Raw genomic sequence first — 16,168 nt, 5'->3', positions numbered from 1 at the left:
ATTGCAGAAAAATAGACCATCTCATGTGCCTCTCTCTCAAGAGAGGTTGCTTCAAGAAATATAGTCCATTGGATGCTCCTTGATTCTTCTTGAATTCTTTTTGGAAGCCCATTTTTCTTTGGATTGCGCTTTTCGGAAAAGAGTATCTTGTTCTCAATCTTTAGTGGCAAATCAGATCTTGGCTTTTTCTTCATATCTCCATCACAGTAGAGTCAAGATCTTGTATCCATGCTAGCAGAACTTCGGGCTGATCTTTCCCTTTGTATTTGTTGAACTTGAACAACTTGTCTCCAAGCTTGATCCTTGGCTCAGCTGGTCTTCTCTTCCTCTTATGCCTCAAAGATGATGGGCCGCAATGTCGTTTTTTCCTCTTGATGGAGAGACACTAGGTGACTTACCCTTACAAAATCTTGATCGTCTGCACGGCATCTTCCTTCAGATTGAGGCCCTGGTTCATGGGAATCAACATGGTTATCTTCATGAACATGAATTTGCTAGCCTATACTGGTCAGAAGGTTACTTAACTCATTGAGACTGGGAGATAAATGGGGACCATGACTAGCCATGATCGCTGGTTGACTCAATGAGAAGAGAAAGAGAGCTGATCTCAACAAGGGGGCACCGAGATTTGGGGAGCTCTAATACCAATGAAACCTCTCAGTGCTCTCTAAAGGTGAAGGGAAAGATTGCTTTGCATATATTTGCAAGCTGAAAAGTGACATGTATAATACTGCTTGAGAAAGAATGAGCACATGATTAAGGGGCCAAGACGCCCTTCCCCCCCTTATCCAGGCTCTTTATTACAACGAGATACAAGATCAAGGTGTTGAAGTAAATCTTATCAACACCTTCCAAACTTGAGACCAAACTGAAAGGACTTCAACTATTTTTTTGCCGAAAAAACAGTGCTGATTATATTACTTCAAAAAAACAAGATACATGAGGTCAGTTTTGCAGCTGACGGGGCTGCGTTCACAAATCGGACGCAGCCCTAAATGGAAACAAAAAGCTCTCTCTCACGGAGGGACCAGGCGGTGTGAATAAGCAGCCAGAGAGGTGGTGAATAGCGCCACTAAAGGCCCTGAGAAGTATGCTCGAAGAAGAGGCCCTGCATATCCCAATCTCGGAGGAAACGTCTCCGCTTCTCCCGGCCAGCCCGGGAATCTCCCTGTATCTGGTCCCACTGGCCTCTGAGTGTGTGTATAATCTCACTCCAGATGTCGGCCATGACCTGGGCAGTCGAAAGAGAGATACCACCGAGGATCTGCGCGCAGCGCGAGGTCCAAATGTGCCATCCAGCGATGCTGGTAATAATCTCCCAGACTGGTTGCCTCTCCTGAGATCCTGTGTCCGCCTCTGCCAGGTGCGGCAGGATGCCCTCAAGCGGCCCCCAAGTCCCCTGTGTGATAAGGAACATGGGGTCCTGCGGGCCTGCCTCGAACAACTGATGAAAGCCAGGTGTGGTGCTGCACCAGCAGAACGCGCCCCAGGTGATCAAACCTAGCTCCGGTGCTGCACGAGTAAGGATCCCGAAGGTCCACCTCCACACTTCCTGGGCGCGAGTGCAGCTCCACAGGCAGTGTTTTGGTGACTCCTCGTCCTCATGACAAATCTGACAAAGTCCATCCTGACCAATCTGCCGCAACCAGCTCCCCACTTGAAGACCCTTGTGGGCGAGTAGCCAAAGGAAGTAGGATATCTTCCGCGGCCGCCAGCTCTCCCACAAGGCCTTCCAGAAGGCCTGCAAAAATAGCCTGGAGATACCCTGAGCATACCAACTCGGCCGTTGGGTGGGCGGGTGGCTCTGCATCCTCCCGAGAACTCTCCTGCCCAATGTCGTGCTGTAAGCGAAGAAAGGGGTCGGCCCCTGGCCTGCCACAACCTCTGGCCATCTCCACTCACCTGGGTCCCAATCAAGCTCTGACAGGGCCCGCCCCTCCCAAAGCCAGAGTCGCCATAACTGCAGCTGATCCTGCTCTATACTAGGATCGATCCGCCAAACCTTCCCCACGAGGCCTACGACCCGAACCCTCTGCCATGAGAGAAGGGGGTCGATGAGCACACCCTCTCTCCTGAGTCGGCCGTCCCCCAAAACCGCGAAGAAGGAAACAGAGGTGTCGTCCATCCGGCCTGCAACCACCAGTGGGATGCCACGGGGGGTGAACTGTCCAAGCCAACGGTCATCACCAGGCATGAGGATCTGAATCTCGGGTGGAACCAACCAACCAGTAGGAATCGCTCCATCTATTTCTGTGCGTCTGGCCTGAGCTCCACGGACACCTCCAGCTGCGGCTGCTAGAGCAACGGTCTCCAAGTGTCTGTAAGTGTCCCTCCAAACTCGAAGGGACTGGGCTGGCTCCTGCATCCAACCATCCCACAGGATATGTGACCTCTCCCCCAGCTGAAGGCCCAAGGTATCTCTGACCTGATCGTTCCAGATGAGCGGCTGGCGATCGATCTTCTCCTGACTGCTAGGAGGGGACTGGAGGAGACTGAGTCGGAGTCGCCTCCAAACCATGAGAAGGCTACGAATGAGCGGGGAGCGGGGGTGAGTAAGCGGTGCAGAGGTGAAGATCCACCGGAGGGACGGTAGCCACTCTCCACCTCGGCGCGGGATGCAAGAACTGATCCCCTGCTGAAGTAACATCTTCCACGTTTGCCCCCCCGGGGTCAATCCGCGGATAACTAACTTGCCCAGCAGGGCCTGAGTCTGAAGCTCAGGATCAATGACCCCCAAGCCACCCTCAGCCTGCGGAAGAATGACTGTCTGCCAGGCTACCCTAGCTCTGGTATCTCTGAGACCATCCCCCCCAGACCACAGGAAATTCCGGACCATCCTCCTGAGCTGTGCCACGCTGGATCTCGAGAAGCACCAACAAGAGGCCACATACCTGGCCGTGGCCAGGAGAACTTGGTTGACTACAAGAGCACGACCTGCAAGAGAGAGCTTAGCAGTGCTCCAGAAAGCCAGCTTCCATCGAATGGAATCTAGCACCGAGAGAAACTGTTGAGCTGGCGTGATGTCCAGGCCGACCTGAAAGCCGAGATATCTAGCTGTTTGCCCCCGCGGGATCTATCTGAAACCCAAAAACCTCCCCCACTGTGAGCATGCCCCAGGGTTTGTGAGAAAACCAACTGATTTGTTCCAGTTGATTTTCGCACCGGCTGCCGAGCAGAAGACCTCTAAGGCCAGCCTCACCCTCTCCAGCATCATCTCATCATCCTGAACGTACAGCGCTGTGTCATCTGCATACTCCGAGTCCAGGAAGACGAACACCCCGGATCCCGGTCGACCTTGCGCGAAGGTAGTATGTCATGGCCTCGGCGAAGAAGAGAAACAGGTAAGGAGCGAGGGGGCAACCCTGACGCACTGATCTCTCCAAACGAAATCGCTCTCCCATCTTGCCGCCGATGATGACGCTGCTGGAAGCTGTCCTGTATAACGCTGAAATACCCTGAATCCATCCTACTGAGAATCCTAGTCTCTCCAGAGTACCCTCCAGGAAGGACCAGTCCACTCGATCGTAGGCCTTCTCAAAGTCGAGAAGTAGGATGGCTAAGTGTGACCCACTGTGCTGAGCCCACTCCGTCACCTCTGAGAAGGTGAAGACATTATCCAGGATACTGCGATCCTGGACAAAGCCTGTCTGAGTGTCATGAATGAGGTCAGGAAGTAGAGGCTGAACTCTGGCGCTGATCATTTTGGCTAGGATTTTGTAGGCAATGGTGAGGAGAGTGATCGGGCGCCACTGACGGATCTCCTGTCGATCTCCTCCCTTCAGGATGAGGCAAATTAGTCCCCAGGAGAGGCTCTCTGGCATATATCCGCTGCTGAAAATCCTCTGAAGGGCTGCTAGGAGGGGCTGATGGATCTGATCCCAGAAGGAGGTGAAGAAAGCGCGAGAGAGCCCATCCTCGCCAGGGCATTTCTGCCCATCAATGGCCATCAAGGCCTCCAGCATCTCGTCAGTAGTGAACGGTGCCATCAACGTCGCCTGCATGCTGGGCTGAAAAAGGGCTGGAATGTGCCTCCACACCTCCTCGCGGGCACGTCGAGTACGAGGGGCAAGGTGCTCCTACTGGAAAAGAGTCCTGTAGAAGTCGGTAGCCAACCCCAAGACCTCACCCGGATCAGTAACGATGTGCCCCTCCGCTGTCCTAAGACTCCGGAGCTGATCACCTGTGCTGCTCTCTGGCCATGCGTCCTAAAGAACTCTTTGCTCATCCGGTTGCCCTTCCGAGCCCAGTAGGAGAGGGAGGCGTGATAAGAAAACTCTGAGCGACGCTGGAGAGTCTCCTCAAGAAGGGCTCTAGCTCGAAGGGCCTGGATCCGCAGCTCCTCCGAGCCTGGAGCTGCCTGTTGGAGTCGCTGAATGGAGGCGAGGTCCCTACGAAGAGCTCTCTCTCTGCCCCACCACTCCTGACGAACCTGAAGGGCTGCGAGCTGGCAAATCTGGCTGGACTCCTGCAAAGCCTGCACCACCGACTCTACCAGATCCACGCACTCGCCCCAATCTCTGTCCCAAAGGCTGCCGATACTACTGCGCACCTCCTCCCTAGAGAAGATGGAATCAGGAATCCTGCACGAACGGGGAGGAAGGGACTGAGCTGCCGAGTCTAGTGATAAGAGCACTGGCGCGCGGAGAGTGTCATCCTTGGCACTATACCCACCTGACCACCTCTGCTGATGGCCCAATCACTGACATAAAATCTGTCCAGTCTCTCTAGGAGTCTGCCTCCTTCCCTGCGGAAGCCCCATGAGAAGTCCAAGCTCCCGTACCATCGGCGGAAGGACGGGTCTCTCCAGCTGTCCCTACCTCCTATCGCGAAGATAAAGGAGTCCCAAGCGGACTGCTCTGCCTGAGCTATACCTGTAAACTCTGGTCCTCTGCCTTGCTGGTCCTCCAAAGTCTCCAGATTGTTGAAGTCACCTCCAACAATCCACGAATCCATGTCTGGGAGAATCTCTGTGATTGTCCTCCAGAAAGTGGCTCTGCATCGGAGGTCTGTGGGTGCATAGATGTTGAGGATTCCTATTTTGGAGCCCTCCAACTCTAGGCCAACCCAAAGTGCACGGCCTGGGATCAACGTACCATGACCAAAAACTCCCTGGGCAAACGACTCGCAAACGGAAGTATAGACACCGCCACTCCTCCCCTGTGCAACGATCGAGGGCTCCCAATAAGTGTGAGAGCGTCTAGGGAGGATCTTCCCGCAGCTACGGGAATGAGCCACTGAAAGCTTATGCTCATGGAGCAGGAGTATATCCAAGCGACCAATCACTGCTGGCTGAAGTTCCTGTCTCAAGATGAGCTTCCTAGGACCACGGGTGCCAGAAGAATGGAACCCGTTCACGTTCCAGGAGACAAGGTGTAAGCTCATGATGAGGACTCATAGGCTGCGAACAACTGTCTGTTCGCGGCTGAGGTCGATGAAGAGGCTGAAATTTCGGAATGAAGGTGCTGATGCTTTTGTGAGGGTTTGGAGGGGGAGGCGGGGTCATCCTGCCCGTTCTTCATAACTTTTAGCAAAGGCGTGAGGCCTTTGGTGCCATGGACAAACGCTTTCTCGAGCCAACTCGAGATCTTTGAGGTAGTCATCCCGTAGAAGGCGTGAAGTTTCTGAGGAGTCCAGGCTCTGACCTCCTGGGGAAGGGGCCACGACAGAGGGGGCCTGAGAATCACAATCAATCTGAAACACTTGGCGGCGCAACGCCACCGCAGGCGCACGTCACCCTCGAACCACTGAGTCTCAAGAAGCTGTCCACCCGACGGGCCTATCCAGGAGCAAATCTGAGCGTGCGTCTGCTCTCTGAGAGCCTCCCAGACCGAGTCGTCTGTCCAAGTCTCGGTGCCGTCGCTGAGAAAGGTGAAAGCAAAGCTGGGGCCATCCCTCGGGGCCAAGCCTGCGATCTTCCCATCCGCCCCTTTACGGAGCAGGAAAATACTGATGTCGAGGCAAGCAGGGAAGGTCCCGAGGTTGACCACATCCAAGTAATCCCAGGGACCAGATCTGTAGAAGTCGCGAGGAAGCTCTCTCTCTTGGAGCTGAGGCCCGCCAGAGTCTGCAACTGAGGGGGTCGGGCTAGCAGACAGGGAAGACTGCTCCAGGGGTGGTGCAGACTCGGGATGCCCTGCCTGGGGTGGGGAAGGGGAAGGAGGCTGAGGGGTAGGCAACTTAGACTCCACGGAAGCGACTAGCGGGGGGGGGCAGAGGAGGGGGAGTGGGGGCTGCCCGCGGCTGAGGAACCACCGGTGCAGCTGACACTACAGAAGAGCTGAGAGGGGCGGGGGAGGGGGGATGGGGCTGGAGCTGGGACTGGGGCTGAAGAGGAAGAGGAGGGGGCTGAAGAGGAAGAGGCGGGGGCTGATGCTACGGGTCGGGAAGAGGGGGCTGCGGCTGGGGTAGGGGCTGGGGCTGGGGCTGAGTGGAAGGGAGTTGGGGATCGGAAGAGAGGGGGACCTGAGGCTGCGGAGGGCGGACTACAGACGAAGAAGAAGCTCTCCCAGGACCTTGGGGCGGCTGCCTGTCAGGTCTCTGAGGCGCTGTTGCAGGTTGGGTAACCTCTGCCTCCTTGCCTTTGTCAGAAGTCTTCTTATTCTTTCCTCTTTTCCTTCTGACCTCGGTCCAGCCGCCAGCCACCTCTGGACCGGACTCCGACTGCCTCTGCTCTTCTTGACGTGGCTGCCCGGAGGGAGGGGGAGGGGGCTGAGGGGGGGGGGCGGGGGGGCCGAGAGGAGCTAGAGAAGCGTGGACAAGCAGCAGCCAGGTGCCCAAAGCCGTGACACCTCAGGCACTGGCCTGGCTGTCCTGTGACTACCATGCTCTGAGTAATGCTGCCAGCATCTGTCACGATCTCAATCACTGCAGGGAGGGACGCAGGGTCTGCCACAGCCACACGGACTCTGGGAGCTCCTGCCGCAGTAACCGCGTCGACGAAAGTGTCATGCATCACCCAGCCAAAGTGGGAACCCAGGTCCCTAACTATCGGCCGCAACTCAGCAGCAAGGCTTGGAAAAACTAGCGTCACTGGGTGGCGAGGTATGCGGAAACGAGCATCAAAGTCCGCTGCGCTAAATCCTTGGTACCAAGGGACTATCATGATGATCTTTCCATCCACAGATGTGGGGGAACCATCAATCAGGTTGCTCGCAGCTTTCGCAGTGGAGAGTTTAAGCCAGAAGATGCCCCTTCCCATAAGGGCCACCTCCTCGATGTGGCTGTCCTCTAGCATAAGAGTGGACTGGAGCCAGCAGTCCCTGATGGCTGGTCTGGAGGGAGAGTGTCCAATGACTCTGCCATAGATGGAAGTGAGGGCAAAGTCATTGGCAACCTGTTGTACCCGAGACGACTGTTGCTCTGTCAAGATCACGCGGTAGGCATCTGGAGAGGGAGGGTCCGGCTGGGCCTCCGGTTCCGGGCAAGGAGCCGCCATACCGCCAAGACAAACTGCGAGACCTCCGATGAAGAAGAGGCTGCCACCAAAAAGGGGGGGAGATAGACGAGGGATGGAGAGGGCGTGGTGGCGGGGCGAGGCGAGGGGCGAGGGGTGTGAGGCGAGGGCGAGGGAGGTAAGGCGAGGGCGAGGGGGGGCGAGGGCGAGGGAGTGAGGCGGAGGAGGGTAGGGAGGTAGAGGCTACGGAAGGAGGGAGGAGGGCTCGCAGGAGCAGAACGATGCGAAAGGACTTAGACTATAGCCAGACCTGTGTACAAGACATGAAAATGAAGCTCAAGGCTAAGCAGTAAGTCTATATACACAATAGTGTCTCAATAGATAGCCTTGCTAAGGTATTGAAGGCTCCAAGGGCTCTCCAATCTTGAGGGAAAATGCTTACACAGGAAAAGAAGGGGCTGCTGCTGTTGCAGAAGGAGCAAGAGGAGCTGCTGTAGATGAAGGAGCAGAAAAGAGGCTGCTGCTGCTACTGCAGGAGAAGCTGCTTCTGGACTACGTGAGGGAGGAACTATAGAGGCAGGAGGAGCTGCTGTGGGAGCGGGAGCTGCTGTAGGAGGAGAGGCTGCAGGGAGTATGCACAAGCAAGAGGCGGAGAAAACTATGTGCAAATGAGGGTGGGGCGTGTTTCTTTTACAGATTTAGAAGGAGGCAGCTTCAAAAACGTGGGAGAGTGCGCCCAATTAGGCATGGGGGCTGACTCCCTTGAAATTTGGTGGGCTGCATGGGGGCTACGCTTCCTGTGTGACAAGTGGTGGACTGCATGGGGGCTGGAGTTCCAAGTGGTGCCATGGTTCATCCATGGTCCTCCACCACATGTCCCCACAGGCTGCCATGTGTCTAATGGGCTTCCATAAGTCCATGCCACATGTCAAGGCTGCCACGTCAGTATGCCATGTAATCATGCCACATTAGCATGCCACGTTAGGATGCTAAAATCGTTGACTAAGGTTATTTAAAATCATGGACTAAGGTTAGCTCATCGTCCGTTAACCCATTGCTCAGCTCTATCAGTTAGCTGTCGTCCGTCTTTGCCCCGTCACCTCTCTCTATCTGCCCGTCATGTAGCCTCTAGCCTGTACACAGCCAGCAGCCAACATGCCCCAACAGCTAGTGGCTGCCAGGCCCCCAGTCTCATCATCAACAACAAACCCCCCCACCCCCCCCTCTAGTTTCTTCAAAAAAGCAAAATAACCCTAACCCCGAGTTGGGATAAACCCCCAACCCAACCTGAGGGTTAGGTTCAGCTAGGGGGTTCTACAAATAGCCAATTATGGACTGGTCTACTGTCTCCTCCAAGTCCCCCTCAACTCCTTCAACCTCCATCAAGACTCGTACTCTATAGTAGCAGCCATGACACCCTCTTCATATGCATGCAATTACCAACAAGAAGGCTCAAAACGACCCATCCTTGGGCAACGGGATCAGACTTTTTATCTGTAGCAAGCAGTGAGAGAGCTACGATTGGAACTGGCAGAAGTAAAGGCTCAACATCACATTCTGGAAGGGCCTGGTAAGCAGGCAGTAATTGATGAGGCTGTAAAATCTTGTAAGAATTCCCCCCCTACCCCGCAGCTAGTCTCTACGATCAAAGAGCTTGTTCACATTGAAGTACAAGCTGCTAAGAAGGAAGTGATTGTGGAAGTGGATACCAAAGCAAGTAAGTCTAATATTCAAGCAGATATTAAAGAAGACAAAGCTAGATGTAATAATGCATTGAAGATTAAAATAGGGGGACTCCCAAAAGATTGGTACAAGAGGAGGACACTTATAGTGAAATTGACAAAGATCAAAGCATGCTTGCCCAACATTGAATGGATGAATGATGATGAATAGGATGATGATGACTCCAGGCCATCTTCTATTACGCACTATAAAGGTCATGCAATCCTTATATATACCTAGATGAATCCAGGAACATTCCCAAACTCATCCTCTAAAAACACAACATAGTGCGGTTTCAATCTCATGAGAGTCACTCATAAGATTGAAAACCATAAACTCCATCACGCATAGCAGGGACTAGCTACTATGACATCCCCACTGATGTCATCAACACCCAACAGTGGGTGTAGACCATAGTATAAAAGTATGCTCTCACACATACAAATCCACACACCCACACATACTTGAGCATCCATTTATACAAAGTCTTCATACTGAGTTTCTGTCGGCACTCTGGAGGTGAAGGGCAAACTCAGCCATGACGAAGGCTAGCACTAAAGGAGAAGGCTAATCAAAAAGTAGTCCAAATCTCTTCATTCAAGCTACAACTGCTTGTGAAGTCAACGATTTCATTTTAGTCTCTCCCAAACGAGCATCTAAATCTAAATCTAGCTGATAGGGCAATGCACCATTCAAGATAGAAAGAATTATCGCAATACCAGCAGGCCGCAACTTGGACGAAAACTTCACAAGGTGAAATTTGCATGTCCGCTAATATGGTAGAAGCAATCCTTACACTGAAGTCAAAAGATATGTGGATCAAGGTTCTTCGACAATCTTACAAGCTGGAGGGTACCAAAGTATCGATAGCTGAGGAGCTTACACAAGCTCAACTCAAGAATAAGGCAATTGAATTAACTAAAGTCAGGGCTGCCAGAAAGGATGGAAAATGGGCAGTTTACCGTGAAGACGTAGCCCTAATCAGAGAGTTTAAATCAAAACCAAAAGACTCTCAATCTTAAACTGATGTATGGCTGATTACTCTTTCAGACTATTATGTCGGTACTCTAAATAAATTGGGGTCGCTTTTGCACTCCTTGGGAGCTGCCATGTGCCCTCCCTAAAGCAGATGTACTAGAGGGTTTCTTGCTGTCCCATAGACCGTTTGGTCTCCAGTGGACGTTAATAGACTTTCTTTCTTTATTTATTTCTTTATTTGTCTAACTAAAAGTTCAGTTTAGGTGACCAATACTACTCCAATTTGACTTCTATATTTACCCTTAGGTTCCTAGCAATTAGCTCTATTCAAAGGGGCAGTCTAGGGTTAGTTTGAGTTTGGTTGGCCTTCTTACATAACCTATTAGGCCTATCAGTTTGTCATCTTGTCTTGTATCTCTTGGACTATTTCATGTTAATAGGCCCACACCCAAGGCTACTGAGAATATTCTCTTTAAGAGTTGTTGGGTCCGTCTGCATTCTATGCACTTGATTGGTCCCGGGTGAGATGTGGTCTTTAGGTTTCTCTTAAAGAGATACGTCTCAACTTGTGGGACACTACTGCCGGTAATCCCTTCAATGGCGGTCTACCCTCAAATGCTAGAACTAGTACCTAACTGATCAGTAGGAAAACATATGCATTCCTTTGGCAAACATTCTAATTCAAAGAACTTGAAATTTTCAGCAAGATATACAATAATGAATTACCAAGCAAGTGGATATGTCTTTTGTGAAGAGAAATGACAGACAAGGAGTGTCGTCTATGTCAAAAGAGAAAGCCCAATAAGATCCTGCAACCCCGTTGCCCCATGAATAAGAATGCAGAAGCGATGCCAAGAAGGACAACTATTTCCAAGTTTCTAGTATTGGAGTCAAACCCTGGCTATGAGCTTGCTCTATACTCTAGAGGCTAGAATATGCACCTTGATACTCCAACCCAAACTCTAGAAGCTGAACATCAGCCTTGATAGATGAAGCAAGCTCAAGGGTGCCTGGGCTCCTATCATGCATGGAATATCCTAATTGTCTCAGCTACAAAGCAAAAGGCTATGAGGTGCCAAGAGGCATATTTGTCAAACAAAAATAGAAGTCTTACAAACTGGCATTGTGCTACAATAAAATAACAAACTGAAAAACTCATTGGACCTACCATGGACTAAATGCAAGGAAACACGGGACCTTAAGGAGGACCGCTCAAAACTATCACGCAACTTATCAAACTTTGATAAGCTACTCCCACAAAATCTAGATGGGCACCATGAATGGTATTATGCATTTATTATTATTATTACAAGGTATTATGTATTAAGGGAATCAAATGAATCACAAAGGCCTTACTTGTTAGGTGAAATACCATGATTTATTGTAGACATTCTCCGAGGTTCTATCACCCCCTTTGCAAACAAATGATCACCTAAGCAAAGAATTTCTCGCCTAAAGATTCTGATTTTAAAAAGCCTTAAAACAGTGTGAGCCCTTGAAAATCTTAGTCTAGCTTAGTGAGCGTCAATGGAGCATCAAGATTGGAAGAGTCACCACCCTTCAAGATAGACTAACACGAGAAAGTGGCAGACGATGATTCCCAACCGTTGTCAACCAAAAGTGAACAATCTGAGGAGGATGAGGAGCGCAACAAATCTTGTCCCTACAGGAGGAAAAACAGTAGCAATGACAATTGCAACAACCCAAAGAAGCCAATAAAACTTCTGCCAAATTGCTGGAATTATATGTGAAGACAATTGAGGAAGCAAAATTGTAGCGAAATTACAGCCGCCAAGGGAGAGTGCAGATGCAGCCCTCATGATGCATGTGTTGGTTAATGATGACACTTAGAGTCTTACTCAAGCAACAAGCATGTGCATTGGAAGAATGCCATGCGACAGGAAATGGATATCATTGTCAAGAACCTTCCACTAGGAAAAAATGTGATCTATAGAGGATGTACAAGAAGAAATGCAAAGCAGATGGATCCGTTGACAAGCACAAGGCAAGACTAGTTGCCAAAGGGTAGCCCCAGGAACAGGGGGTAGAATTTACAGAGATTTTTGCACCAGTTGCAAAGTCTAGTATAGTGAAAACAATGCTTTCCTTGGCAGTACATTTCTCATGGCCCTTCAGGCAGAAGGGGCAAGAGCAAAAAGTTTGCAAGCTCCACAAGACACTTTATGGGCTCAAGCAAGCATCGAAGTGGTGGTGCATGAAGATAGATGCCTTCTTCAAAAGTTCTGATATAAAAGGACACTTCAGACGTCAATCTCTTGTGCTACACAATAATGACAGCTTCATACTTATAATTCTCTATATGGATGATCTTATCATTACAAGCGAATGAAGTTGGAAATATTTTTAATATTAAATGTAGTGACGAATGTCTTTAGTTAGGAGGGTTAGGGACATTTTTCCTTCTAAGGTTCTCCCTCCTAACCACAGTTAATGGTTGAGTTTAGGGTTGAGTGAGTTTTAGCTCACACTAGGATGAAATGGTTTAAAGTAGGATGAGTTTTCCTACAGAGGCTGGTGGCCCTTAAATCAGATGGCAAAGACAAAAGCCAAGGATGGGACAGAGAAACAATTTATTAAAGCTGTCATGCATGACAACAAATAACGATCAAGGCTCTAGTGTGGAAAATGGATACGCATGGGCACAAATTGGTGTGCAAATTGACGATCATGGGAAAGGCAAGAAAACAGAGAAAAAATAACTAAAGCAGAACGGGAGGACAGATGAAGATGCCCATGGTTATGGGGATGCCACTAGAATGAGAGCAGAGGATCTAGACCTGTGTGCAGAACGTCAAAACCAACGATAGGAGATGTGGGGAAGGATACTCTTGAGCCAGTAGTATGTACTAGATGCAGAGGACTTCTACATAATCACTAACATGAAAGAACACAGAAAGCATACTGTCCAATTGTTCAAGCCTACCAGCTTCAACAATTTTTGGTCGTTTTTGCATTTCAAAATCCGGAATAGATGTATCCTTGCGACCCATTTTGTTTTAGTAGCACTGGCTTTATTGGGAGATTATGGATCCCTGGACTGGGGTTCACGTTATTTAGAGTACCAAGAAGGTTGCAGTCTTGTACTAGCAGGATACAAGTTGGGTTTGCTACTGGCCACATCCCATGGCGCCTCAAGGCCAGTTGACTAGGCTGTCTCAGACGACAAACAGTAGTAGTGTTTATTTGCAGAGTTTATTTGCAGAGAAGAGAGCCCTTGTAGATCAGAAATACTGCTGCCACTCAGAACCCCTCCCCATTAAAAAATCAGCTTTCAAGACCCTTTTTTTGGGGGGGGGTTAGTAATTTGGATGGTCGATGGAAGTTCATTGTTTTATACAATGAGATGTGAGGGATTGTCGATTTTGTCTTTACAATTATAGTCGTCTTTGTGTGTTGAAACCATGACTCATGGCAGCTCATCGTTTATATATACTGTGCTTCGTGCTGCAGAATATACATTGAAAGCTCTTTATGAGGCTCATAAGGAGATCGTGATTCATGCTCTTGAATTCATTTGACGGGTAGGACTATTGACTGCCGTGGCACAATGAGGCTCATAAGGAGATCGTGATTCATGCTCTTGAATTCATTTGACGGGTAGGACTATTGACTGCCGTGGTGGAAATTGTGGAAACCGGTACAGCCACTACTCAATAAAAATGATTTTGTCGAGATTATCACCCATTTATTCTGTTAGGGAATCGAATAGTCCTTGAATTTTCTTGAAAAAAAATAGTCCTTGAATTGAGCAGAAACCTGTTTTCAAATAAGGCAGTCACTGACAACAGACCAGAGTGTTCATGGAACAACAAGAAAGTAAAACTTTTTAAGGTGAACGTTTAAGAGGGAGAAGCCTCACTACATAACCACCCGGGACATGTGACCCACCTCGCCTAAACCAAACTACCCAGCTAGAGCTTTACTGCAACGCACAACATGAGGCAAAATCTATTAAAGTAGACTTTCTTGGACCGTACCACGCCGAGGACTGAATAGTAGTCATCGGCAATTTCGCCATCCGTTACATCGACGTCCGTACCTGCAGCGCTCCTTACTGGCGTCAAGCGCAAACAATTTCGTCGTTCATGTTTGAACGTGAGACCCACGGCAAATTTATTCGGGAGTGATCGGCTGAACCAATGAGTGTTGGATCCGAGTTGCATCTTTTCATCCTCTTCCGATTCACATTTAAGTGGTCCCAAACGAGAAGCTCTGGATGAACAGTAATTGCGACCGCGCCATTGCGAGTAAGTCTCCAGGGCCAAACCGCAGAAATGCGTCATCTTCGTAGGAAAAAGACTGGTATCAAAAAGTGCACCATGGATCCGCTGTTCAGCGAGAGCAGCTGTGCGGTTGGGGCATGAGTACGTTGCCAGTTCCATCATTGTTAATTTCGAAGTTTCGACAAATTGGCTTCTGCTAAGTGGATGGGATCAGCAGGAGATGGCCCTCCCAGGGAACCAAGAATCGTAAGAGGGGAGGACCGCTGACGGTGAGGCACACGAGTGACTCAGTGCAACAGTCCATCTAACAGAGCATAGCTGCAACGCTGACTACAATCGAGCTTCTGCGTGAGCGAACGGAAGGACCCAGACAGATTATAGACACCAGGGAGAACTGGCTTGCAAAGGAGAATTTCCTGCGCAGGCAATGTACTTTGTCAGCTGGTGGGACGGCAGAAAAGCAGAACCAAATTGCCGGGTTGCTTGCAAAGGGCGCCCGTGAGCTCTAATGCATGTGATCATTCACTGAGCACATCTATGGGAGGATTTGTGCAGCAATTTGAGGATTGCAACAGTTGTCATCCTCCAGCACTTCCTAACTGGTGAACAGAAGAAAGCAAGATAAATGTGTGATGCAGAAGAGTTAACTGAAGCAGCAGCCGTGTGCACTGTGGATTGCTGCAACCAACCAACAATTGCGATTTCTGAGAGGAGAGGAGATATGATTGCTAGGCTATGATTGCAACAATTGTAATTTCTGAGAGGAGAGGAGATATGATAGTTCGGCTGCGATTATCTGCATGGTATATAGTATTTGGATAATCCGGTGATTCTGATGGTTGTGGCCGAGATTCTGGATTTCGGTCCAGCCCGGTATCTTTCCATCCAGGCCTCCTAACCTCACATTTCTTCGTATTCTCGCTACTGATGCCCTGTATCCATGACCGTCAACGGTGGCGGGGGTTGGCGGAGCACAGATCTGGACCGTCAGATCCAAGATCTTTAATAATCATAATTTGGGAAAACTGCGTAACCGGTCAGATTCCAACAAACACCGCGGCCAGCCGGTCATCACGCACTCAGTCCCAAATCACGCCATCGTTTCGACGAATAAAACAATGCCACGTGTCGCATTGGTGTCGCTTCCACCCTCTGCTGACGACATGATGCTGATTTTCGGTCAGAAAACTTGGGCAACCGGCTTCCGACCTCCGATCAGTTACCGGTGTGCCTGTTTTCCTCCCAGGAATCGGCTCCCGACACCGATTCCCTACTCTGTAAAGGTCTACGGTCGGCGGAGCATGAATCTCCGCTGGCTGTTTCGGACTCTTTCAAAGACAGAATGCCTTTCCCTAACTACACCTACTAAAACTCTTAACCACACCTAAAAGCACTAAACCAACCACGTTAAAAAATTAAAAAACAAATAAAAAACCTAAATTTATAAACAAATAACAAACAAAAATAATGCTAGCATCCACAAAGAAAATTTCCGTTAACATTTAAACACAAAATACTAACATTTATTCAAATTTCAAAGAAACATTCCGTTAACATTTAGACACAAAACACCTAACATTAAACTAAACAACAATACTAACATTAATACTAACAATCACTATAATGGCATTAATCTAAACAACAATAACAAAATAATTGTAATTATCAAAAACTTTCCAGAATTCATATGCAATTAGGGACCCCCAAATTGAATTTGGGGCCCTATTAATTAATTTGTGCAGGAGGGGAGGGCGAGGGGGGAGCGAGATGGCCACATTAACCTTAGCCTGCCGATTAATTGATGTGTGACGCACAAGGACACAAAGATTAA

The 16,168-nt window shown here is 49.5% G+C and overlaps 1 protein-coding gene across 2 annotated transcripts in view; it reads right to left on the bottom strand.

Annotated features, from left to right (window-relative positions):
- LOC147905251 (chaperone protein dnaJ C76, chloroplastic-like) overlaps window positions 1-15,103 on the bottom strand; it is a 57,625-nt gene extending 42,522 nt beyond the window's left edge. Inside the window, exon 1 of one of the 2 annotated variants that reach the window (XM_087395840.1) lies at window positions 14,092-15,103. In XM_087395840.1, the coding sequence (XP_087251966.1) occupies window positions 14,092-14,499 (408 nt within the window). In that variant the 5' untranslated portion in view covers window positions 14,500-15,103. The remainder of the gene's footprint in view (window positions 1-14,091) is intronic. The other variant, XM_087395917.1, reaches the window with a different exon arrangement.
- Between the last annotated feature and the right edge of the window lie 1,065 nt (window positions 15,104-16,168).

Source organism: Dipteris shenzhenensis, chromosome 1 (genome assembly GCF_047967505.1).
Source record: "Dipteris shenzhenensis isolate YYH24624 ecotype China chromosome 1, Dip_SZ_1.0, whole genome shotgun sequence".
Classification (NCBI taxonomy): domain Eukaryota; kingdom Viridiplantae; phylum Streptophyta; class Polypodiopsida; order Gleicheniales; family Dipteridaceae; genus Dipteris; species Dipteris shenzhenensis.
Note: the sequence above shows the minus strand (reverse complement) of the source record. Positions and strands in the feature narration are given on the sequence as shown.